Source organism: Excalfactoria chinensis, chromosome 1 (genome assembly GCF_039878825.1).
Source record: "Excalfactoria chinensis isolate bCotChi1 chromosome 1, bCotChi1.hap2, whole genome shotgun sequence".
Classification (NCBI taxonomy): domain Eukaryota; kingdom Metazoa; phylum Chordata; class Aves; order Galliformes; family Phasianidae; genus Excalfactoria; species Excalfactoria chinensis.
Genome location: NC_092825.1, coordinates 108,046,730 through 108,074,336, shown reverse-complemented (window position 1 = coordinate 108,074,336; position 27,607 = coordinate 108,046,730). Strand labels below are relative to the sequence as shown.

The following is a 27,607-nucleotide window of genomic DNA, read 5'->3' as shown; positions in this document are numbered from 1 at the left end:
GATTAGTGTAACTTCTTTTTATTTCAGTTACTTCTTCACATATAACTTCATATAAGCTACAAAAAGTGTGAAATGCAGAAATGATATTAAAACCGCAAACTTAAAAGCTTTGATAACAAAAATAAATGTGTCTTTCCCTGTTAACAATAACCATTTAAAATGAACCATATTTTGATGGATTCATTTAATAAACATACAATACACTTCCCAAAAATAAATAAAGAACATCAGAAAAAAGAAATCAATACCATCAACAACATGAAGCATTTAGTTGTCCTTCTTTTTTTTCCCTTAAAGACAAATTAAATTTCTAGGCACAGTTTTAGGCATTATAGAGGACACAGAGGCAATAGGTTAGTGTGCACTGCTCTGTACAAAAATACAGTCTGAATAAATTACATTGCTAGCCATAAGATTAGACTTCACTTACCAGTCAGTTCATTGCATGTTTAATAATATACAGGTACATGCTAATCCATATATATCATTTATATTTCAAACACATAGGTCTCTCCATATTTGTTTTTAAAATATACAAAAACTAACCGAAGTTGTGCAAGAAGTCCAGAAGAGGTGCTAGGTACTTGTCAGCACCGGACGGTATACTTTAAGCCTAAAAAATACAAATAACTAGCCCTGCTTGCAAGTCTGCTATATATATATATATATTTATATATATCTTCATTCATATATATTTGGATGATAAACCATGGATTTGCAAGGGAGGGGGATGGGGGGAAAACAAACACCCTGCCAATGAGATAAAACCAAACAACTGAAATAATGATAGCATGACACAAGCATAACATTCAAAAGGAATAATCTGTTGTACAGACACACAAAGATATGTGGTGGTGTTCTTCTTTTGTGGCTAGAACAAAAAATAGGGTAGCGTTGTAGTCACTTCTCACTCAGTCCTGAAAAGCAGCATTTACTAAAAAAATAAGAAACTGAAGTAGCGACACAAGCTAACAAGAGGTTTCCAAGCTGATAAAGGTAGGTGCCTAAATACAAATGCTGGATGCCCAAATGCTAACGGACCTGAGGAGCTTGAGAGGTGCGCCCTAACAGCTAACATTATGTTCTGGAGTAAAATCAAGTGCTGAGACTGAAAAAATGCTTCTCCAACTCACATATGAATGAAGAACTTTGTTATTAGGCATCCATTTTTTGCCTGAACATCATTCAAATTAAGAGCTGCGTGACTGTAGGAGTGCTGGAGATTAACCTGTGTGCGCCTTAAGGCTCATGTTTGATTTCACTCAAATTCCACATTAAAAGAAATCATCTGATAAATTAGAAGATGCGATACAGGTTCAGCACAATAACTTCCTGCCAGCATAGGCACAGTACCGTTCTATGCTGGCATCAAGACGCTGCTCCCCTAGAAAGGTACAGCGATCTTCTCACAGTGGGCTTCTTTGTGTCAGCCTAACTCCCACGCCAAACTATAATACTCTCTGTGCTGCTAAGTAACAGCAGAACTACACAGCTGTTTGGAAAGATATAGAGTTTACTGTATACCAATTATCTGCCTTAAGTCAGTCTCAGGAAGACCAGAGTTACGAATGCTCTCTGGTGCCTTCAAAATAAGTGGAACATATTTTTCCCCTCCCATCCTTTTTTCTCCTTAGGCATTGCCATACAATCCCTCCTAAGTGCAGCTATCGTTTTGCTCTGCCTAATCTAATTAATCACCACTGGTTCACGAAGGAGTGCTGATATGCAATATTCTGCTGTGATAGAAAAGACTTAACTCCCAAGAGGCACTGTGTCTTAAAAATCACCTCCACACAGCAGCAGCACTTTGAGAACAGCTTCCGAGAGGCAATCCTGGGGTAGCACGGTCCCTACAGATCCTCTGCTCTCTGGGAACTGTGGCACGAACATTAACACTGCAAATGCATTCTTAACATTGAGGCATTCAGCAGCCTTTTCCCTGGAGCCAGCAAAACCATTTGTGCAGAGGTGGACAAGCAACAGCAGCATATAGGCTTGTGCAGAGGCCCACATAGAATATACTTCAAATTTCTCCATTAAAAAATAGTTATTTCTAAAGATCAGAATTGTATAAAAATATGTTCATAATTAATTGAAAATACCAAAAGAAGGAAATTGTAAACAGAAATAAAAGTGATGCAGATTAAATTCATATAGAAGTTCTCTCTATTTTAACTCGGGTTCCATTTCGTGGATACAGTCTCCGGATGTTTAATTGGGAAGCATACAAAGCAAGGAGTAATTAGACACACATAATCATCAGCCAGTCCATTAGAAACCCAGCCTTTAAAAACATGAGATTAGCTCCTGCAGTGCTAATATTTTAATATGGACTTGATTGGGCCTTGGCTATATTCTTGATTATCAGAAACACTTGCAATCTAACTAGATTTCTTTTTTAATGGTAGTTTTCCTTCCTTGTAACACCTTTATTGTTTAAAATACAATTTTTATTAAGTACAGAATTACAGATGGAATAAAAAGTAGTTATTTCATCCACTTCTACCTTAGAACAATGTGAACTTTTATGCATTTCCCATAACACAGAGTCTGTACAAGGGCATATACAGAAGACAAATCATTTTAGGCTTATTGTGTAACACCAATTGTGACTGTGGGTACTAGTCTAAGACCCCCAAGAATGTGTACAAAGTTAGTATTTTAACCACTGCACCACAGCTCCTATTACAATTTAAAGATAATTCTCTTTCTTCCTCTGCATTTATATATGTATTGTATATACTCACTTATACTAATACCTTCCAAAAATATAATCAAACTTGTCCCATATGCATTTTTTCATAATGCTGTTCAGAAGTTAAACGAGTACTTAGGAAAACTGCAATTCATTCATACATTTCAGATGCCTTAGGGACATATATGGTCTTTTTGTTCTCCCCCTTTTCTCCTCCCCCCGACAAAATACTCAGGGTTGAGACAACTTCCAACTACACAGTCAGAAACACATGTCTCTGGGTTTGGACTTCCTTCAACAATCTGCTACTGCTGGCATGGTGCTGCCGATTCATGAAATCCTCTGTCTGTGTAGTTGTTTTCCTTCTCCCAGAAGACTGCTGAATGCAGATATTAGACAAGCCATTAACCAGTTACATTCACTGCCCTCGACACAGTCACTCGCAACTAATTCCTTAAGAGCTTTTCCAAGCAAGTAACAAGAGGCCAACACAGCCTATTGTACGAGATGCCATCGCCTGCTTATCAGACATTTGAATCCTCTATGATACAGGGAAACTTCTAAATGGAGCCTATACCAGCTGCTCCCCTGAAGGCAATAGCAGATGCTGGCCTTGCATTCGCATTCCAACTAAATTTCTCACAATGATCGCTGTCATGTAGATCCTCTGCTTGTTGTCAGGAAAAACAAAGCTTATGTATCAGCAGCTTGCAGCATCTGCCTACATAAAATCAGCAATCCTAGTGTTCGCAGTTCTTCTAAATGGTCGTAAAAGCTGGTTACAGTGTTCACACCCAAAAGGCAAAGGCTATTTTATCAACAGAGCAGACTGGTGCTCCACAAGTGTTCTAAAAAAATGGTGAGTTAGAAAAGATGGGGGTAATCCTTCTGGTATTTTTCTTTTTCATTAAATGATTCTAGTAATAGTCTTCGTAGTTCTTAGGGTTCAGACAATAAAGAATGGCACCCCCAAATGAAAATATAGTTGCACCCCAAGCCAGGCCATAGCCCCAGTTGAACTCATGGTATATTTTCAAGCTGACTGTTTCGATGAACTTGATTGGGTAGAGGACTAAGCTGCACACCTGAAGAACAACTGAAAGAGAAACAAACCAGATGTCAGAAGAGGCCTTCTACATTTCCACAAAACCATCACAAAACCAAAATTTGCATTTCCAAATGCTCCTGGTGCAATTTTGTCTAGTAAGTACTGCCCTTTTGGAATAGTACATACATGTGCATACACTCACACATATGCTTATATATAAATATTCATATACATAATATATACAACCTTTACTTCATCTGAAGGACAGAGCAGTTTTAGCGTATTCCTCTGATGATGAAAAAATGTTATTGTTATGGAATAAAAACAAACCATCAGGTGTCTGGTAAATAAACAGTTAAAGCAATTCTGGTCTGGTGACATTATTCCTTCTGTAGCAACAAACCTAAGATCACTTGTTCCATGCCTATTAAAACCAAGTCAAAACAATGAGAAGCAAGAATAAATGAATATTAAGAAATAAAGCTCGGAATCAAATCATTTACTTAGTCTAACAGTAATTAATTGCAGTAGGTGATCCATATTTATGTTCAGTGGAGGCTCACCAAATTACCTATTTCACATGCATTACTGTGTGGCGTAATCAGAATTAATGATATTACTGCACAGAATACCAAGGAATCCATAAAGTTTGATCAATCACTAAACTTCCCACCGGCAAAACATTTCCTTGTATTATGAATTTAGAGGGTGGGTCAGAGATGTTTTGTGCTGAAAAAAGTTAATAAAACAGATCAAATCTAAGGCATGTTTCAAAGCTTAAAACCATTAGTTTCTACAGCACTGTCTCTGAGAGTGCCAGATCTCATGCAGTCAGATCCACATGACTGCAGAGAAATTCAGCACACCTGGCTATTGCATTACATCAAAACAGCACAAAGTAACCTGAAAAGGGAAATGCAGATGAAGAACCCCGATTTTCATACAAGTAATTCAGTTTCATCAATGTCCATTCTCTTTTAAAGTCAGGCATACTGCTGACAGCATAATTGGGACAGCAGTCTCCAGAGTAAGCAGCTGAAAATTATACTTAGTTTGAAGTATGAGAACAAGATGCATGATTTAGCAATTCTCCAGGCTTCTAGTTCACCCATCTACAAATGACTGACCATCATGGGAACATATAAAAACTCTTCTTAACCTTCAAGTACAAGATATGGCTCCCTTCTAGCATTTAGCACAACAGCAGGAAAATAAAGTTGATTACATTCTCCTGCTAGTTGAACATTTTGCACACCTGAAAACCATCATTTTCCTTTTAATTCCAACATGCCCTTTTTAGTGCTGTCAAACTGTCACCACCCATTAGGCACCTGGAGGCTAATGCTCTCCTATCCTCAGGATGTGGACTGCAAGGGGGAAGGACTTTTAGTACTCATTACATACACTGATAACACTGTGTAAAACACACACTGGAAATTCATCCCTGCCTATCAGCCAGTTAGCTTACATACTAGTCTTTGAACTCTTCTTGGGACTGACAAACTGAACAGCGTTTGGATAGAGAATTTTCTGATGTGGTTACCAAAAAATCTACAGGATTATTTTATTTTTTTTTTAAGCATTAATTTGTGGTATTTCATTTTAATACAATTTTTGCCTGCCATCTCACAAAATACTACACAACACTGGAGAACTTTTGACAGTGCATATCATAGAAAGCTCCTACACCTACAAAAAGATTATATATTGTATAATGAATGCATCATCACACCAAAAAGCACCTCAACATAAGTTCACTATTAGACACATCTTTAAGACCACTCAAAGTCAAAGAGGATTTCCTGAGATGAATGAGTATACGTTCATCAGTGACTCCTTGAACTGAGGCTGCAGCATCTCTGCTGGGTCAACATAGAAACTGTCCTCAGCATGCGTCTCTCCATAAAGTTTCAATCAAGGAAGCTCTCTGCTTTTCCTCAGTCTAATACAGGAAGCATATAGAGCTCTATTCTATGGACTGAACTCATCAAAACAAAGCAAAAAAAGTGGTTCCACTGAAACAAGAACATGTGACTCAAGGAGCAACAGCTACAACAGGTAGTTTTGACATTTTTGGTGAGGTTTCCTGCTTTTGCTACTATTAGTTCAGCTACACTCCTGGAAAATTTAAAGAAGGGTTGGGAATAACATATAACCCATGCTGTCAATTTGCACTAATTTAGTGTCCTATCACTGATGCTCCCTATAAAGTGGAAAAAGAGCACAACAAGCTAGTGAAGATATGAAAAATGGCCTGTACAATCCCAAAAGATGTTAAATTCAATGCTTGCAACTACTGATCTTCTTTCAGTGAATTTAAATGGACTCTGTGCTATGTTGACCCATTTCATATGGAAAGTATGGGTATTACACACTTCTTGAGAAACACTTTTTTTCCTGTAGAAAAAAAGACTGCGAAAGAAATCCGTAAAGAAAAATGTCCACTTTAAAACTCTAGCTTAAGAAGACTGTTCTTTTTTTAAATAGACTATTCAAGCTTAGACCCATTTTCATGGCCAGAGTAATACTCACAAGAGAATTGTACAGGAACAAGAATAATAGTTTTACTCTATTTACATGAAGTATATACGCATTATATTAAACATACCAAACAAAAATCACAACAAATCATTTAAAACTAGGGAAGTATAATTTTGGTCATCTTTTTCTTTTCCTTTTTTTAAAATGTTTAACTCCAACAGATTTGCTTATAATGTGGCTTTTCAATTAGTCTCTTTTTACAAAAAAATTGTGATATTGGTAAGAAACTTGGGTATTTCTCCACTACTTTCAATCATTCTTTCATTCACATATGCTTTATTGAAAAACCAACGGGTGCTGCATTTTCAAGGATTAACAGACATGAAAACTGCTGTATAGGAAGTTTTTGTACTTCATACAATCCTGTGCAATTAATTGGGAAGGAGCATGAAGAGAAAGAGAGGGGGTGATTCATGCTGATCTTTAAAATAGTGATAGCTTAGAACAGGCCACCCTACTACACAGGAAGATGAGGAATTTCAGCAGGAGTCCCAGCTGACCAAGCAGGGAGTTTTTCAATGAACATATAAGAAAGGAGCATGCAAGAGCAGGAAACAAAGATTGACAATGAGTGGGAAATAGAAAAGCACTATTTTGATGCACTGATACAAAACCAGGAAGGTTGAAGCCCAGTCAGAGCTCAATATAAAGCTGGGAAATGGCAAAAAAAAGACAATTTCCACAGGTGCATTAATTTCAAAATGAAGTACAGAACACACTGGTCCAATGATGAGAAGAAAAGCCACTATAATGGCAGATGGTAAAAACATGAAACCTTATCCAAGATATCCAAAGGTCTTGAAAGACTTAGGAAGAATTAAGGCACTCAGTAGTTCCCTCTCTATGTCTACAGGGACAGATGGGACAAACACAAGTGTGATGAAAGAGGTGGTCAATGCAATTGTGAAGCTTCTCTCATCTATAAAAAATTCAACAGCAATTGGGAGATATTCCCAATGACTGGGGAAAACAACAACAACAAAAACAAACAAACAAAAAAGCAAACAAACAAACAAAAAAAAAACAACACCAAATTCTGGTCAGGCTCACTTCAATCCTTGGAAACATGGAGTGTACCTCCAAGCACCAGGAGAACAAGGAGGCAATCTGTAGTCAGCACAAATTCACCAGCCAAGGACAAAGGTTCAGAAACCTGCCAAAATGATTGAAGCCTACAGCAAATCATCCTTAAGAGGGAGATGAGGGCACTAGCTTTATTTAGATAGACAAAGAGGAGGCAACTGAACAGTTTCACAGCAGCCTACACCTACCTTGAAATGCAGCTGCAAAGATGTAGGAACAAAAGGTTTTTGTAGTGCCAGGAAACTCAAGATATTGGCAAAGGACACAAAACTCAGTTTCAAGACATTCAGGATATCAGAAAAAATAAAAACCAAAATGGAGACAAGCGTGACTTTAGGACAGCCTACTTGAAGGGGTTACACAATCTTATTCTTTGAGTTCTTCAAGACTGGCCAAGATAAAGCAAAGTTAACAGATCAAACGTTAGCGATTGTTCTGTTTCAATAGTGAGGTTGGGCCAGATGACCTAGAGTATCCTGCCAACTAATTTACTTGATGCTGTCATTCTTTCTGCCTTCTTGTAGCAACTTACACTACTTTCTTCACCTTAATTGTTTGGAGCACTCTGTTACTTCTTCACAACCAAACTCTGCCCTCCTACATATCTACAGTTTTTGTAGCTTCAGAGTAAGCTTGGCAGGTATACTTTTATTCTGTGTTTCATAGTAATATAAATAACAGCACAGAACTCAAGAGTTAATCGAGCAGAATTGTGCTCTCCTTTCCTGTCAGAATGAAAAGCTTTAAGTATCCAAATATTATCTGCCTGTCATTCTTTTACTCCCTCACCCACACTTTCACCTAGCCACCATTTCTCCAGCTTACATGTAAGAACACCCTGTGCAATGTGTTAAAAACTTACTGACCCCAAAGGTTCTTCTTCTAAGACCTAATCATAAAAGGTAATGAAATTGTTTTGACACAAATCACCCGTATGAAATTTCATTACCTCACAGTCAGTCAAAGTTGGGTCATACTGGGCTGAGAAGGAAGGAAATTAGTAAGACAGAGAACACAAGCTCTGCAGCATCTCAAAAAGCACTATTAAAATATAGCCCATGAACACAAACACCTTTTAAATTTCCTTTTTTAGTTGCTCTTAAGGACTCTCAACAATCATGTTTTCTTTCTATCCCTAAACTTTGACTCCGTTAGCATTCACTTGGTGACCATATCATGACACTCCCTACACTGACATGTTTAAGAAATCAGACACGAGTGCTTGGAGAATGCAGTTTTCAGGTACAGTTTGAATCAGGAGCACTTTGATAACCCAGGAAGTACGTAATCAAGTGGCCCCAACTAAACAAAAATGCAGAGAGAACAGCTATTATGAGGACACGCAGCCTACTAAGCTCAATTAAGACTGATTTTTGTTCTTCACACAACACACTGACATCAGTCAACATGATAATAACAGCTAGCAGTCTACAAAGCCCACTGGACCTAAGGTAGCTCCATGCATAAGTGTCCTGCAAGTCTGTTTCTGTATGCTCCATATTTTTCCATTACTCGAGGTACTCCTGTTCCTCTCCCAGTTATAGAGAGCTGATAGTTTTAACACACACTTCTGTTGATTATTTGCTGACTTCTTCCCAGTATCTTGGCTTTATCACCCCTTCCAGTCCTGGTAACTCATTCATCTTCCAACCTACAAAGTCACTAACTAAAACCTGAAATCAAGATAGAAACAAAACTTTAAAAATGTCTAGAGTGAACTGCTTGGATTCTAAAGTGACTGGAGGCCACTTTTGTTCTTTCCCACAAATGCCACTAATATCTCCAGACAGTGTCCTCCTAGCAGGCACCAGTAGAAGCATGCAAGGAGATGACTTCCTAATCAGCCATACCAAAATATTTTGCGTTGTTATTAAGTTCACAGAACACAGTTTCCTAGCTTCACAGATGTTCTGCAAAAAACTTAAGTATGGGTTTGAACCTACAGACAGTTGCATAATGCACAACTACTGTGCTGCAACCTTGACTTTCCCCTTAACTTTAGCAGTAGACTGTCCTTCTGATTCTTTCAAGATATGCCAGTCCACATTCATCTCTACAAGTATCTGAAAACAAAGATAAAATGCATAGAAAATGAACAGCAGCAATTCCAGCACCAAATCTCCAATTAATTCTCCTTAGATTTGCCAAATAATGAAGAAGAATGAGACAGGCCATCTTAACCCCATCATCTCTCCTCCTCTAACAGACTTCGGGACATAGCAGTTTAAAATGCATGCACACATGTACATATACAAAAAGGCAAAGAAAGAGGTGAACACAACTCATGAGCTACAAGCATTATACATTTTCTTTTCTAATGCAAGCAAGCACTAAATCTGATTACTCTGATGACCAGAAGTTGGAGCTGTATTGGGGAGGGTCAGGCTGGAGATTAGGAAAAGGTTCTTTACCAGATCAACAGGTCCTGCAACAGGCTATCCAGTTCTGGAGCTCAAGGGCCATCCAAACAACACTCAGTACAGGGTTTGGATTTTGGGTGGTCCTTTACAGAACCAGGAGTTGGACTTAGTGGTCCTCGTGGGTCCCTTCTAACATGGAATATTCTAGAACTCTAAATCTCTGCCTCTCCCATAACTATAATAGACCAAAAATATTTTATGCACAGCACTAAAAATTAAGCTGTAAGCCAAACAGTAAGATTTTTTTCTTTGCTCTTTCCCCTCAGCACCACCTCCCCACCCCCCTCAGTACCAAGTACTCACTGAGCCATATGGCAGGATCGGTGTATACCCGAACCACTACTAAATTACTATACAATGTTATGATAAATCAAAAAAACAAGTAAGAAACACCTACATAAATTCAATAATCCAATTTCCTTGAAAGTTAAACACCCAACATACTTTTATACTGTCAAAATTAATGTTATTTTTTTAAAGCAATGGCACTAGTGCCTTTATTTATTCAATCAGCTCAGCAATGCAACAAACAGAACAACAACAAAAAAAAAAACACCACAATTTCTGTTTAGAGAATCTGATCCTATTTTGCGCTCTTTTTCTCAAAATGAATAAAATATAACCTACTTACACTCCTTGAGCAAACAGAAGTGCATCTTAAAATGCTGTGGTTCTATCAAAGAAGGAAAAACAGCAGGGGGCAGCAGGAGCCTTCCCTAGAGCTCCCTTTCATTCCTGAATGCCCTTCACATGCCAAGCTTTTATTTTTTCATATCCTTATAAGTGGCCTTTTCAAATAGGCCCTGAAAACTAGGTTTCGTCAATCCCTTCGTTATGGACTATCAAAAGGAGCTTAAGCTGCTAGCTCCAATGCGGATGTGAGCGACAGCAGCAACAGGATGAAGACACACCTTTCCTGGTGAATCTCGGGAGAAATAGAAACATCCATGCTGCCTAAGCCCTAGAAGACCAGAATCTATGAATGGAGATAATTTGATATTGTAATTATACCTCACTGGAACAGTGCCACAGACAATTCAGATGTTTAAGTCTCCCTGAAGATTTTGCAACAGTCTAGATAAACTGTTCCATCCTGATGTTCTTAAAAGCCAAACAGGGACCATAGGGTGACAGTTTGTAAAGTTAAGAAGTAAGGAAACAAAATGGCACAATGAAAAAAATTTCTCTAGTGGTACAGGGGCATTTATAAACACCTTGCAACATATTTATTTTCATATACAGGGCTTCAAGGGTTCACACCCAAGCATTCATTTTTCCACTTTAAAATTGTGAAAGGAAGAATGCTAAAATACCAGAAAAGGCTTTGCATGAAGAATAAGAGTGGGGCCATCCAGCGGCACAAAGTCATAGACTAAAAATGGTACTTAAATGGGTTTATTCTCTGTAGTTTTCCCCACCACATTTACTTCACCAGACACAAAATATAACGCCAATAAATGTTTCTGAACTATATGATAGTCCAATTACAAAACTGATTAATACCTTGCAGAGCTGGTATCCTCAAAAACCTCACAGGACTTAAAGAAGTAAACTAGGTGCCTCTGAATCAGTATGCAGAACCAGAAGCATCATCTTTTGCAAAAGTAAACAGCCATCATGAAATTTTTATCATAGAGCTGGTAAACTGCTTACCTGCAGCAAAGAGCATGACTGCAACTGGTCTGTAGAATCGTCTCCGAGACCCCACACAGATAGAGATCAGGCCAACCAGGAAAGCTATGAGAATGATGGCAGCACCACCCAAAAGCAGAGCGAGAGTAGCTATCTGCCAGTCTGTGTGGAAAAGAGGGAAAGAAAAACATAAATCAGTTGCAGCAAAACAAGCCCATGGGCTTGAGATAAACATCAGAATACAAAGAACACAGAGCCTGCACCAAAACTTGGGTAAATACACAGCTACGCTTTAGGTTTCTTTCTTCCTAATTAGCAGAACACCTTTATACAACAGATGTGAATCAAGAGCAAAGTGCCACAACCCCACACACATTTTCAAGGCTTAGTTGGCCTCACTGGGATTTTAGCTCGAGGAAGACTGAATAATTTGGTAGCTTGGTTTTGCCCAATTTAGAATGAGAAATTGAGGCTGGGCCAGGATCAGTTAGCATGTGTTAGCTGACCCCAGCTAAGTGCTGTAACTTTCTCAGAGAATGGAGTGAAAGTCAAACCTCTGCTTAGCTGATTGGGGTGGCAAAGGAAGGGATGTACAGAGGCCAATCATGGACACACATCACCACAGAGGCAGCAAGGTCAAGCAACAGGAGTAACAAAACTAAAGGAAGAAGATGCTAAAAGGAAGGGAAAATAAATCATTTTCAATACTTATAAAAAATGTATGTTAAGCCTTATAAAGGCAGTAATGTTCATTAGACACACCAAGTCAAATCTGAAATCCATCTGAAGCGTTAGATATCCTTAAGTGTCAATTTTACTTCTCTTCCCCCAAAAGCAACTTCTTGATCTGACCACGTGTATTTGCTAGCTATTTTCACGCATTATGGATGCAGTCATAAACAACGTCCTTGAAGTCTCAGATAGTATGAAAACAAAATCAATTTGTAAGCAGATGGCCACCAAGGATCTACAGAACATCAAGATTAAAAGCTTCGGTAAGGCCTTAAAGAAGCACACACTTTGTGCTGCCTCTCTTTGCAGCTCTCTTAAGACCCTGCTTCCCTGAAGTTGCAGGCTTCGAGAAAAGGAATCCAATTTCTATTTACTATTTATCACTACAACTTTTCACTTTAAGGAAGAAGATTCATAATCAGCTTATGAGAACAGGACCTATGGATTCAATACATCTCATTACTTTGAATCTACTAGCATGCATACAGCGTTCAGAACAAAACAGCTAAACACGTTACACAGTTCAAAGAAAGTAACAAGATTAATCATTCTCAGAATAAATGAAGAGATTTTAAGGTTACTAAGAACAGCAGCAATAAAAATCCACATTCTTTTTTTTTTGAGAAGATCAAAATTCTGTGTATAAAAATAAAAACAACAACAAAAATAAACACCACAATCAAGGAAGAATACAGCTGGTTTCAACAGGGATCTAATCTTCTGAAGATACCTACAGTGCAGCTGTGGGCTTTGGAAATGGAAGATTTGCAGCTATAATCACAAAAAGTCACTGCACGCTATATGAAAAAGGATATAAGAGAAAAATGAAGGAACCGAATTAAAGAGACAGAAAAACATTTCTAAAAGAGAAAGTTATTTTAAATGCATTTAGGTACACACATTTTCTTTTTTCTTGTCTATTTTTACTAGACATATTGATGATTAATACTATAATTACTAAGTATACAGGACTGGGAAGGACCTTAAAGCCCATCTAGTCCCAACCCACCAACTCAGACTGTTTAGAGCCCAATCCAACCTGACTTTGTACAACTCCAAAGTGGAAGTAGCCACAGGTTCTTGGGGTAGCCTGTGCCAGGATCTCACCACCTTCTAGGTTAGGAATTTCTTCTTTGCATCTAATCTAAATCTCCCCTCTTTTACTTTAAAAACATGCCCTGCTGCTTTATTCTTGGTGGATGAAAATATAATTTTAGTTACAGGTTGGAATGCTATGCAAAGTGAATTTTAACATTGACGTGATACTTCAAAAACACTAAGCAGTTCAGCAATGATTTAGAGTGTATTCCTCCAATATCAGAGTGTTTATTTCTGTATTTTCTGTCCATAACACAAACAGAACAGACCATTTTGGAACGCCATGAAATAAATCCTTGCACCTAAGAATTGCACAGATATAAAGACTAGACAAATCCATCTCATCCCAAAGTTAAAAGCCACAGAAAAGTGATAAGTCAAAGTATCAGATGGGAAAAGTAAAAGTCCAACATTTTTGAAAGCCACAACAAATAATAACATGTTAAATGTTATCCTCACATTGATCACATGCCAAGTCTAATGCGAATAAAATTTGTGCAAGATGAGAGCAGTAAATAAATGGGAAAACCTTTGAGCATGCTACTGCTTCCCAAAGCAAAACCACCTAACAAGTAAAAATAACTAAGGCAAAGATGGTGGAAGCAAGAGATTAGAATATAATTTAGTTCCCAAAACAGACCTATTAATGGATTTTAGAAAGGTTAAAAAAATAAGCTACCTTACTATAGTTCTGATGTGGGAGGTAAAAGCACAAACTAGTGTAAAAAACACCTACACGCTCAACTAAAAGAGAAATGACTTAGTCAAACAAAATTAGTTTCCAGAATAAGAGAACCTAATCATTGATGTTGGCAGGAGGACCAATACGAGGTTATGTTCCATACTACTGAGAATTAGGTATTTAACATTGTGTTCTGGGCCAAAACGTCTGGAATTGGCTGCTTCTTTTTTTCCCTGTAGTTCCAACTTCCATTCATGGGAGCATACAGTGCTGCCAGCCTTCATGTAGAGCTGTAACAGAGGGATTCTGTTTAAAGAATACCATGGAAGTTATTCCAGTCAGATATTACTGCATAAATAATACAAGACTGAGTTTTCCTATATTGCCTACCATGAAACTGTACATTTAAATCTCCTTGTTGTCTCAGAAACACATTAACATTCAATTCTGAAAGCCATCAGAGCTGGTGACAAAACAAAACTCATGTTGAAGTAAGTAACACCTTCTTTCTGCAAGGACTTCCTACTTAACAACATTTATTTTTCTTTTCTCTTGCATTAAAAAAAAAACAACACAAACAAACATACAAAGATAACTGAATCAGTACCTCTGAAGGAAAAACACTCTAAGATAAGATAGCTTTAACAAAACAAAAAACAGCAATCACACTTTCCTACAACAAGTATCAGTAAGTACAATAAGTATCAGTAGTTTCCTTAGACTGCCTAGCATCAAAATGAGAACAGCAGATTTCTCCTTTACATGGTGTAACACAGTACACATAACGCAACCGTCATCAGCCTACTTTAGAGGCACCCAAAACACGCTTGCACCATTTCCAAGCAAGAGAAAACAAGTAACTGTAACTCAAAGTAACCAAACTCAAACTGTAACCAAACAAGCAAACAAGTAACTGTACTCCTGAAGACTCAGCAGTTCATTTCATGCAGAAATTAAAAGGATGCGTGACAGTGAGCAAAATGGAACTTTAGAGATGACCATTATTGTTCTTCTGTATTCAAAGCACACAATATTTTAACACTTCAAGAACTATAAACGTTTTTCACTGTGCAACAACTACCTAAGAAAAATGCCAGTAACCAGTTAAAATTTCACTGCTACAAGTGTTTAAAAAAAAAAACCAACCATTTAGATGTTAAAAGATGCAGACATACCAAAATTAAGTTGCTTTTTTGTTTTACACCTGCAAAGACAACAGAATAGGTCTAAATTGAATTCTTATGATTTGCGGGATTTAAGTAATCTGAACAGCCAGAATGCTGTGGTGTTTTTTTGTTTTTGTTGTTTTTTTTTTGTTTTTTTTGTTGTTTTTTTTTTTAAAATATCTTTTAAGATGTAAAAGGATTCAAGATAGATTTCTTAGGAAAGGCCTTATTTAATTTAAAGACTCATAGAATGTTTTAGGTTGAAAGGGACACCTCCCACAGACAAGGCTGATCAAAGTCCCATCCACCCTGCCTTGAATGCTTCCAGAGAGGGGGTATCCACCTCACTGGGCAGCCTGTTCTACTGTCTGACCACCCTCACAGTTAAAAAAAAAAAAGAGAACTTCTTCCTAATATCTAGTCTAAATCCACCCTCTGTCAATTTAAAACCCTTTCCCCTTGTCCTGTTGCTACATACCCTTGTAAAAAGTCATTCCCCAGCTTTCCTATAGGCTTCTTTCAGGTACTGGAAGGCCACTATGAGGTCCCCCCACAGCCTTCTCCAGGCTGAAGAGCCCCAGCTCCCTCAGGCTGTCCTCACAGGGGAGATGCTCCAGCTCTCCAATCATATTTGTGGCCCTTTTCTGGACCTGCTCCAACTGTTCCACATCTTTCTTGTACTGGGGGACCCAGAACTAGATGCAGTACTTCAGAGTGAGTTCTCACAAGAGCAGAGGGGCAGAATCACCTTGATATGTAACAACTGCTTTGCACTGCCCATAAAGCATTACAATGTGAATACCACGATACCATAGGAAACACATACCTCAGTTCTGATGGTGATGATAACATCTGCATAATTGTTATTATAACAATTATATCCTGTTAGTTTAAGGATATGAATCTCTGTATTTGCACACGTAAGTAAATTTGAACCCAGGTACTTCATACATCAAAAAAAATACAGTATAAAATTCATAAAAACTACTACCTTGAGTAAAAAATATTCTTATATATGATTACATTTCAGTTAATTGTTCAAACATAACTAAGTGCTGTTTTTTAAAGACGGATTGCTTGTACTTCTCTTTGAAAATTCTTCCTGTTCCTTAATAATATGGAAACCACACTAATCTTCACACTGAAAGATGGGACCTTTCCTCTCTTTGTCCTTCCAAATGAAATGACCTAAGGCTCTAACGGTACATTCACTTTGAATCAGAAGCAGCTCTATAATTCTATTTCTTGGGTAAAATATTAATTTGGTGCCACATTAAAATCAGAAAAAGTCATAAAAGGATGGAAAAAAACCCTCTGAATTCTACATTGTTTATTAAAATAAAAAATAAAAAAAAAATAGATCATTTGTTAACGTGAGAAAGAGCAGGGCAAATAGCTAGCATAGTCACAGTTATCATGTTTTTGGTGAATTCTCAACAAGTTAAATATTCCCTGTATATGGTATCCCATGGTAAGAGGTTGTAGAAGTAAAAGCATTGCTGGAACATGAGAACTATTTTGTACATAAGGTTTTTTCAGGAAATACAAGTTATGGGAATGCATCTCTTAAAAAGCAATTAAGTACTCCATTCTTTCAAAAGAGGTTCTCCACAGTCCTCTCCTCACATTTGTTACAAGATGGAAGTAATGGAAGACCTTCTAACACTAAACAACACTTTTGTGAGGAAAAAAAAAACAAACAACAAAAAACCATAAAACACTCTAAAGTCAGTTTTCTGACTCATTGCAAAGTTCCCACTTAGGGAAACTTTACTGACTCATATTGACCACTTATTGACTCTTGGTTAATACACATTCCCATAAACTGTATTACAGCACCCAAGTTAGAAGTATATGTCATGTAAATCAGGAATTAAATAAAATCCACTGAGTATCATATCAGCTAAGTCAAATAAGATTGCAACAGATATCCCCAATTGCTTCACATTCAAAATTGTTTTTAAGGTTACCAATAATCATCAACTTAGCTATCAAATAGGTAATGAAAGTTTTAAAAGTGAGATGGTTATATAAGAAGCCAAGGCAGAATCTAGTTTTTAAAAGTATATTCGTTGCATGATACTCTTTTTTTCAGCATTAACAGATATATTTTAGCACTGCGACGTTGACTTCTGTAGGTCAAGCTCCAGCATATTCAGTTAAAATACTTAATTGTTATTGGAATGTCTTTTTTTTTTTTTTTTTTTTTTTTTTAAAGATCTTACACAAAATTATCACATCTACGATCAAGCCAACTCTTTGGAAGCTCATGTGGGATGAAAAAAACACTGTTCTTGTTTGTTTCAAAGAAGGTGCTGGTCAGATGAATTCTGCTTTTATCTAACGTTCAAGCAAACAAAAAAAAAACACAAGAAAAAAAACTTCTTTGGCTGCTAAAAGGATGAAGGTCAAAATAGCTAAACCCGAAAGTCCAATGTTCTTAAGCTATTTGGTCTGTATTCCTCCACTTTTCTAGAGCAAACACTAGTACAGGCCGCTGAGCTCTGTAGTCAACACTTCTGCGTGCTACAAAGAGAAACACCTTCTGGCAGGATCCATACTAAATTTCCATTAAGTTGCTCTGGCCACAACTTTCCATGGTGAAGTTTTGTACAAAATAACTATAACTCAGTATTTTATACTCTTAGACAGTCTGCATAGTATTCTTATCATTACTAGTTGCTGCCCAGAGGCACTTTATCATCTGCATTTTCTCAACTATGAAAATTGTCCAGGCAGGTACTATTAGGCAGAGCTGTGGCAACAGCCGTCTGTGGCTGGGCACACCCATTTCTTAACACAAAACTCAGACATGTCATCAAGACAATTCTCTACTTGTGATGCTAGCATGAATTTGAACATATGATAAAACTATGTGAGATCTCGTACATAAAAAGAAGCTGTCTAGGGAAGAGCCAAAACAATTTCCAGCCTCTTTTTCAATAAGATTGATGTGCTGTGCTTATATCTTAGAACTTTGTCTTCATCTGCACACAAAGCCTTGGATTCCATGAGTCTTGCACAACACAGGTGGGCTTAACAGTGAGTTTTTCCACAAACTTCTAATTCATCAGAATTTTTGCAACATCCAAACAGAAACTCGAGCGTTTTAAGCTGGATGCCAAAATCCTTAAGTGTCTCCTAAGGATAACTGAGAGGTTTCAGATAAGGCATCAGTCGCTTTCAGTTTGCAGTACAAGAAGCTTGAAGGACAGTTTAATGCCTCTGACACTGGGTGGAGAGCCATTTAGAATCAGTAAAAAAAAAAAAAAAAAAAAAAAAAATATGCACAGATGTGTCCAAAAACTGCTAATTGGAGCAGAATAAGAGATACCTGTATCTTACTGAGACACGGGATACTAATGAAAGAATGGCAAGTGTCTCCTTAATTGCTATCCTTAGAGTTGGAAGGGACATCTGAAGATCATCCAAGTCCAACTCCCCTACAATGAACTGGGGCATTACAGATGGATCAGATTGCACAGGGCCTGATCCATCCTCACCTTTAAAGTCTCCAGGGACGTGGCATCAACCACACCCTAGGGGCTAGAGGAATTCCCAGAAGCAGCACACCTTTCCCTCATCTCCAGACTTTTAACTTCTGTACCCGTTTCCCAGAATTCTTTAATTACTACATTTGACTGAAACCACTCTCTTCTTCCATCTTCTAGAACCAAGCTAGAAAACTATAAACAAGATCTACAAGATGTGTGAGCAAACAGATGCGAGGGAAGGTGAACTTATGCCTTGCTTTGAAGTCAGTCTTACATTAACTGGTCTGTCCTGACCTTACCACAAGGAAGCCCAGATTCTCCCAGCTTTGAGGGGAAAATCCTCAGCCATCAACTATCAGTTGAATGAGATGGACACAATGCTGTTTCTCATTCTGCTCTTTGCTAGAGCAAGGTAACTGATTAGAGGGAGAGGCTGGCTCTGTTCCAGGTTAGGGAGTAGCCTGTTGGAATGACCCTCTCAAGAGGCAGGTGCTTCAGTATCTAGTTTCCTCAGCCTGGGAAGCATTTGCTAGATCAGGGTCCTAAATAAACATCCACTGTGCAGATACATAACTTGCTACAGGAAGCATTTTAAACTACACCACTGCCCACACAGATCTGTTGGGGAATGATGGTGGCAGACCAGGTAACTCTGCATCTATATTCCAATGCCCAGCAGAGCTCCATGTCTTCTACCTCAGGATGCTGCTGAGTGGGCAGGGGACATTTGGGTTCCCACAGAAGTCAGAAGTACACAAAGTAGATATAGCCACAGTTTTTCAGGATGGTCTCTACAGAAGACTTGCATGAGATATACGTGGCATTTGTCTGACATTTTTGTTCAGCTGCTGTTTTACACAGTCTGCGTGTGGTCCTGAGACTACTGGACTCAAACTTTGCAAGCTTTGACACCACTGCAAGCTTTGTCCTTAGGCCCTGCAGGAGAGCAAACCGAACAACAAAAGCAATAAAAATATGGTAACCATCTCTGCTGCTGCTGCTGCGCAAAGGAGACAGATTTTCAATACAAGATGGCCTAAAGCCTGAGGGGTTACAGATGTATGAGACTTAAAACATAGCAGGTGCTTGCTCTTCTGCTCATTGAGAGACATATCTCTCAAAGATTAAGGATTACATTGCTTATTTATACAAAATACACACTTTGGGAGGTTTTAGGTAGCTCCTCTCTTTCTGAGTCACAGCCTGCCTGCAATTCTAAAATCACCGAGTAAAACTCTTTAAATGAAGTACGTCTTCAAATAGAGTCAAGTGTTGCTATTATATAGATCTTTATTATTTAAAGGCAACACGTATTGCGCATCACTTTTGCCAACAGATGATTCCAAGACTAGTGCAGCATTACAGAAAACCATAATCTATAATTCATTCACAGAGTAACACAACATATACTTGGGTATTCCTTCCCTTGAGTACATGGCATTCCTCTGAAATTAGCTTCCTACTATGCCATTTGAATTACTGGATATTCATCCATTCCAGGAGAGAAAAAAATAACACAAAACACACACACAAACACCCACAACTCCAAGAACAACACAAAGCCCTGGAAGTCTTAGAATGGTATCATTAGGAGAGATGCGTGGGAGACGCGTTACACAAGCCTTTGAAGTAAAGCTCACCTTTTCTGACCTCATCCATATACACTACTACATTTTAGTAATCTGAGGAAAGAAGAATTACACTCTGTGTTGGAACAGAAGCATAACTATCTCCCACAGTCACCAATGTTCCTCAAACCAACTAGCAATCTGTTGCAATTTTCAAAACTCATTCCACTGTTCCTTACGAAAACCAAAAACAACTAGCATTTAAAACAGTTCACAGTACTTTCCGTCAAAACGATGGTCTCTGCATTGTAGAACTGGAACAAGTCAAAACACACAAAGCAGCTGGATCGACTTTACCTTGTACAGCTTGTTACCTTGAATCTTATGCAGTCATTTCTGGCCAGAAATCAGTAACAGAAGGTTGCTCTACACTCGACTCTAAATATAAAGTCTCCTCAAATATTTACACTACTTGTAATCTCCCCGACATAAGAAACTTCTCTTACCATACTGGTGCAAGAGTTTTTAATAAAGGCAACTTACAGCTACAGAATTCATTACAGATTTTGAAATCGTGATGAAGAATATCAGTGACAACAACCCACTAAGATGAAAAGTCTTCCTTAATTTTTTCTAAGAAGTCATCAGGCGTGTGGTACTCTCTATGCAATCAGATAAACTTGCACAGACTTCATACAGCAAACATGAAGATGCTATGACCATGTTTCCTCACTGGCTGGAGCAGGGCAGCTGAAGTGGCAGATGTTGGCATATTTGCACAGTTGGAAGAGAAGCATGGTTAGGAATGGTGATTTACAGGTGTTATAGTTGGAAAGATTATCATGGTAGAAAAGAAACAATTAAGGAAGAAATGCTTACCGGTATCTGACAATCTAGGCTGACAGTATAAAACTCCAAAAAGGTTTAGAGGGATCTCCAGAAAGAGATCCTTCCCCAGTGGTAGTCAGCCCTTAAAATAGGGCCTAGGGGGTGGAGCCTGGCTGGAATTGCTGCCACCACTGACTCAGTCCTTGCCTCAGGTGATCAATCAGTGGTTCAGGCCATGAGTCAATAGTTCCCAAACACATACTGAAAGGTCTGGACTACTGTAAGGAAGTCTTAAATCTCTTACTCTCACACAGCGTGGCCTTGGGTGGTTTGAGATTACCCAAGTCTTCGGTAGTCTAAAATAAGCAGTCCATTTACAGAAGAGGAAGCATACTTTAAAGTACTCTATTTGGGCTAATCAAGAAGTAACTAACAAACTCAAGGTGTTCTGAACACATTTAAACAGTCAGATAAACACGAGGCATAAACAAAGTTATCAGTCATCACAGTCACAGAATGAATTAGGTTGGAAAGGACCTCTGTAGGTCGCTTAATCCATCTTCCTGTGGAAAGCATAGCCGATCTCCATGCCAGACTCAACTTCAAAGCCAGATCAGCTTGCTCAGGGTCTTAGGTGAAGAGATGGAGGTATTATGGGTTTTGATTTTATACCTACCATCATATAAAGTGTTGGGATGATTAATAAGAGTAACATGGAAAAATGACTGATCAGAGTTTTCAAAACTAAAATGAGTATTTTATTAATTCCTCTTTATATCATATGAGCTACTCTCTTCAGACTTAGTAAAATTACATCTGTTCTTCTTATGTTATTTTATAGTAAACTACCAGACTTGCTAAGATTTTTACAAATATGCATCAACATGAACTCTAATCAATGATCCACATCTTCTAATGAGGAAGCTGCTTTTAAGCTAGCAGTTTCCCCTTGGAACAACTGTTTAGATTCAAAATAAGAAGCCTAGATCGTCTAGGACCATTGAGCCACATTAATTCCAACATCTGCATCTAAGGTATAATTAAGGTTAAACCTCTTCAAGTGCTACCAAAGGAGCAGCCTCTGATTTTTGTTTATGTTTAAGAACAAATTAGAACAGAATTATAAGCACAAAGCCTGACTTGTCTTACAGCTCTATGTTGTAAGTTAAGCTTACATGTATGGCCCACGCATTACACCAGTAAGGTCAAATATGCACAGGGACCTGACTACACTTATTTCCTTGAGAGTGTTTTGATTTTCAAATAGCCACGGATGGGTAGTTTTTTAAATACTGTAATTACTCTTAAAGAAAACTAAGTGCTACATAAACAAAAACATAGATTCTTAAGTAACAAAGTCATACATCCCCCATAAATCAGGAGGGTTTCATACTGGCTACTGGCATTCAGTCAAATATGTTTTATATGTGCTACTTCCACAATAAACTGAAATGCTTCATAAGGAGCCATTCTTTTTATGAATATCTATGCATTTCATCCAAAATACACAACATTTACCTGACAGATCAGACTGTATGGAATCTACATCATGCTGATAAATCTTAGATTTAGAAAATTATAAGCGGTACAGTGAATCAGATATATTATTATTAATTTTGCAAGTATAGGGCAACTGCCTGTATAGGCATAGATTCACCAAGCAGTTAAGCAATGATGTATTTAAACAAATGCCGATATAGACATGAACTTTCCTACATAACTCTTAGCTCCTGATAAATCCGTAAATGAACCATTGCAAATCAGGCTTAATACACTTCAAATTAGGTCTAAAGCAAATTTTGTTTAATGACACAAGGCACTGTAAGTTTTCCAGTTTAGCATGTGGGTTTAAAACACAGCAGGATTAAAGGCAACTTCTGCATGAGCCAATTTAAGCATTAATCAGAGAAAATAATTTTATGCCCAGAGACAGCTGGCAAAACTGCAAAGCAGCAACACTGGATCTCAAGATTTTATCACAAAGCCCTCCACACCAGCAACTCTGTCAAACCTTCAGCTCCTGAAACTGCTATTAAGGAGGATTTTAGAATTTCATAATGGAGAGAGGCATATGCATGAACACCTTTCCAATCACTGTAATTACAAGAAAGAAAGAAACAATAAGTGTTTGGTATTTCACATAGGCTTGAAAAGAAGAAGGCAAACAAGGATGAGCTCTTTTATAATCTTAAGATTTTAAAAATTAATCTGACTCACTTGAACCAGCAACCCTGAACAGCACCCACACAGCTTTATAAGCAGTATGAGAGAAAAGGATTGCTTGTAAGCTACAGAAAAAAAGGCCTGAAAATGGTGAATGAGTGAATGCAAGAAAATACTCCAAGCACCAGCACTGCTCAAGGAAAACAGAATTTACACTTCCTGCTAGCTATAACAGCCAATGTAATCACATTGTGCCTTCCCTTCTGCTCAGTGCTACCAGGCTGCCCTTTTGATAGCAGTCAGGGGTCCTACATCTAATTACAAAGATTTTTAATTAAACCTTGAATGTGCTTTAACAGCTTCTAGCATGAGCTCGCCCTTGATGGTGCCACTTGAGGTGCTCTCCTTCAAGGGATGATGAAGTAAATCTCTGAGAACCATGGGGGAAAGATGCCTTTTGCCTGTGTACGCTACTGCTTTTCACAGCTAGCTAGCTACAAAGCTGCTTGCGTTAGTATCAAGCTAAAAGAGCTTTCCCAGCGGGAGCTTTCCACTCTCTCCAAAATATACCACTCACTATATTTCTGATGTAGGAGGAAAGTGCACTTAAAATATTAAGCGAGGACACAAAATGGTCTCACACATGAGCCCAAGCCAACTCAGTGAACTTAGTGAGAGCCTTTCCATTGACTCTAATGGGAATTACAACACACCAGCAGAAAGCGAAGGCATACAGTGTGGTTTCTCATATTTCAGGTCTCCTCAGAGCATTGAACTGTGTGCCAAACGTGGAAAAAAAAAAAAAAAACCAAAAAAAAAAAAACGAAGGCTTTATTCCAGGCACCTCAAATAAAACAATCCCTCACTTCTTCCCCGGCAGCTTGTGAAAGCTGTCTCCACTACACTGGAAAGTATCTAAGTAAAATAAGCACAACTCAATAAGGCAGGAATTTTTGCACAGGGTAGAAGAAAGTACCAGGAGGCAGCAAATGTTCACCACGCAGCGCCCTACAAAACTACCTTTTATTTCCATCTGTCTGCACCGATTCATCTTCCACCTTTCCCTAAGCACACAGGCAACTAACAAAGCAACCGGAGAGATCAACTGCCGTATACGCTGTGCCATAAGCTGCCCTGCTTTTCTTCATGTCCCACTTTGTGTCTGTGTGTACGCACGAGCAGTGGGGGATGGACTGGGCGGGGGGGGGCCAACAAAGGGAATGTGTGCAGGGGGGTCAGAGTGGAAGCAGGTTCTCATTCACACCATCTGAAAAGTCCTTCTGCAATCAAGGGGATACTATTTCAGGAGACAGAAAGAAGGGGTAAAGGATTCATGTTGCTAAGGAGACACGCAGAAGCCGACATTCCTACATAAATTTCCATTTATGCTGGAGAAGAAATGAAAGCTCTCCAAAGTTTGTGAAGAAGCCCGGGTAACTGATTGAAACAGACGTTTCTTTACAATTTGTGGTGGCATTATGTGATATAAAACAAAAAACCCAATCAACATTCAAAACTTCCAACATTACTCTACACGATGGCAGAAAAAAATAAGAGCAGGAGCGAAGGAACCCGTACTATTCCTACCATGGTAGAGAACTGCAATTCCATAGAGCCTACAACAGGATTTCAGAGAAGTCAGGGTAAAAGCAGCCTTCTGCCCCTTCTCAAAGCAAGCATCTCATCCCTGGGCAACATATCAGAAGTTGCAGAGCTCAGTGATGCAAAGGGATGATTTAGAGATGTAAGCGTGTGTGTGGGGAAGATGGGGTGGGGAGAGGCTGGCTGCCTTTGTGGGTGCTTCTATCGGGTCTCCAGAAGTTGCCATCGGCATAAAGTAGATTAAAAAAGGCATGAAAATGGAAACAATTATCAAACTACAAAAGAATTCACTGAAAATTACTCAACAGGCAGCTTGTTTATATCACACGCTGCTTTCTTCTTGTGTTTCTTTTTTCCAAGTACCCCATGTAACAGTAAAATGGCATATATATACATATATATATATATATGACCAGACAAATAAAAAGCCAAACATCAAGAAGTCAGAGAACGTGGTGAGAGAAAAAAGGAGCACAGGAGATGATGGGAACAATATCAAGCAATATGGGCTAGAAAAGGACTTGAGCACATCAAGAGGGCAGGAGGGAAAGCCAGAACCCAGATGTCTTCACTTGGGACAAAATAACAGCGATTTTTTGTTTTAGATTTGGGAAAGCCCCAGCTAGCCAAGACCAGTGACTTTGGGGGATGGGGAGAGAACGGTAAGGACCCCCGATCCCCCGGAGCTTCTCAGAACTATGGTCACACAGAAAAATAACCCAAACTGGCTTAAAGTCGGGACCTTTCGTGCAAGCCGCCCAGAGCAAACAGAGAATCGGTCACCTCTGCCACTCACAGAGTGAACCTTACACCTCCGCTGAACCCCAGACCATCACGCAGGGAGGAGGAACAGCAGAGCATGGACTCTCGGAGCCCTCACCAGCGTATGTTACGTCCAAAGCCCGTTTCCACAGCCCTCACCTTCACTCGCAGGACAGAGAAACGGGCTGGAGCCAGGCGGGGGGAGGGCGGTAGGGACCGGAGAAGAGGACAGGGGGACAAAAGGCGGCAGCCAGAGAGAGAAGCAACAAAGGCGAGCGGCCGAGAACGGAGCGCCAGGGGGTGCCGCGGGGCACCCGGGCTCGGACGAGGTCCCTACGGCCGGGGTGGGGCCGGAGCACCGGGAGGCGGCCGAGGACATCCGCGCGTCTCTCTCACACTCACCGCTGTGCAGCGTGGACTCGCAGAGCCAGCTCTCCAAGTTGCCGGGCTTGCGGCAGGACTCCCACAGGGACAGGTAGTACTGGTGGTCCGCCGTTACCCAAGCGGGGCTCAGCACGGCGCCCAGGTCCAGACACAGCGCCAAGAAGATGCACACCAGTCCCACCAGCTTCAGCGGGGTCAGCACCGAGACGCGCACCTCTTCCATACCGCTGCCGGACGAAGCCATGGGGCCGGGGGGAAGGAGGGAGGAGGAGCGGGAGGACGCGCTGCCGCCGGCCCCGAGGGGAACAGGAGCCACAGCCCCGGCAGCCGGCAAGAGAAGCGGGAGGAGCGCTGACTAACGGCGGGGAGCGGCTTCGGCAAGCGGCAGCCAGCGCTACTCCCTCCCTCTTCGCTGAGCTCCCGCCCCGGTGTATCAGGTGCAGCAGCTCCCCCTAGGCGGCCCCAGCTCCACGCTGCCCGGCCCGTCTCGATTCCACCCGGCCGAGCCCTCCCGCCGCGCACCGCCCCTTGCCCGCCCCCTACGACGGGATGGCACGATGACCGGCCCCATACGGGTCAGGCCCCGGGGAGGAGAACTTTTTGCGCTCTCAGCCGGCTGTGGGCGAGAGGACCGAGGAGCCGGGGGGCACCTGACTCTGGTTCAGTTGTGGGATTAGCAGTGCCTGAGCTTGATTCCTCGTCTGAAATGACCGTTAAATTGCAAGTTATCAGCATAAAGAAAAAGAAAAAAAAAAATCACCTTTTCATGGTTCACATGTGGACGTGACTGAAATTCCCACTCCCTGTTTCATTCCTTTTGTAGTCCTTTAAAGCAGAAATAAAAAGAATGAATGTTGTTCGTATTTTAGACTCCTGAAGTTGACCAGCGTTGCTATTACAGCTGTTTACATGAAAGCGAGAGGCCTGGTTCTGATTTCTCAGATTGCAGTAGATAACACAGAATATGCAATAATTTCTCCTTTTCGTTTAGATGCCTCCTCTGTTAAAAACAGCCACCAAAGCTCAGTGCCTTGATCCCAGAGTAGGTGCACTGGGATGCATGGACAACTGCTAGCAGCAGTTGGGTGTATGTCTGAGGCTCTGCACCATAAGTATTTGTGAAGTAGCTATTCCATCACTAATTCTGAAAGAGAAATGCTTTTCCCTGACCTGCTACTGCTAAGATTTGAAAGGAAATTAAACCAGTGTTTTTATTTTCTGAAATAGCTTGAGTAAACACATAGCAGACATTAACGTGTTAGCCAATTAGTTTGTTTAAGTCATGTTTCTATTACCTCTCAATTACAGAATATTCAGTATTTGGAGATCATAGCAAATATAATTAAAATAAAGGGTTTAAAATTGATAAAAAGGAGAGTTGTGCCAAACTAAGCACGCCATCTCAAAACCATCTGAAATGTAGAATCATGGTTCTGTCCTGGTGCTTCATAAAAAAGAAGAAGAAAATACCAACAGCTGAAATATGGAAACAGAAATAGCACTGGTATCTATAGTTAATGTTCCCAGCACTTTCTGTACAAGACTCAATTTGTTTTTTACTTAATTAAACCCTTGCTGCTAGGGCTGGAGTTGCCTCTGCAAGATATCTGCCTCAGGTTGATTTTGTTTTCAAGTTCTAGATGAAGTTCAGGCATAGGGAGGCTGACAAATATATGTACTCGCTGTGTATGAAGAAAAAAAAATAATAA

The 27,607-nt window shown here is 39.5% G+C and overlaps 1 protein-coding gene across 1 annotated transcript; it reads right to left on the bottom strand.

Moving 5' to 3' along the window:
- Positions 1–26,330, bottom strand: TMEM47 (transmembrane protein 47). The gene is made up of 3 exons (XM_072358735.1): positions 25,917–26,330; positions 11,441–11,581; positions 1–3,791 (listed from the first exon to the last, which is right to left on the bottom strand). Exons 1-3 carry the CDS (start codon positions 26,140–26,142, stop codon positions 3,613–3,615), a joined length of 546 nt encoding a protein of 181 aa, XP_072214836.1. The 5' UTR covers positions 26,143–26,330; the 3' UTR covers positions 1–3,612.
- Positions 26,331–27,607: the final 1,277 nt, after the last annotated feature.

Bases quoted from the DNA above. Each gene is read 5' to 3' on its own strand.
- TMEM47 (XM_072358735.1), bottom strand. From the start codon at position 26,142: ATGGCTTCGTCCGGCAGCGGTATGGAAGAGGTGCGCGTCTCGGTGCTG. The intron at 11,582-25,916 runs GTGAGTGTGAGA...TTTTCCACACAG, and splicing joins CGAGTCCACGCTGCACAGCG to ACTGGCAGATAGCTACTCTC. The intron at 3,792-11,440 runs GTAAGCAGTTTA...TTTCTCTTTCAG, and splicing joins AGTCATGCTCTTTGCTGCAG to TTGTTCTTCAGGTGTGCAGC.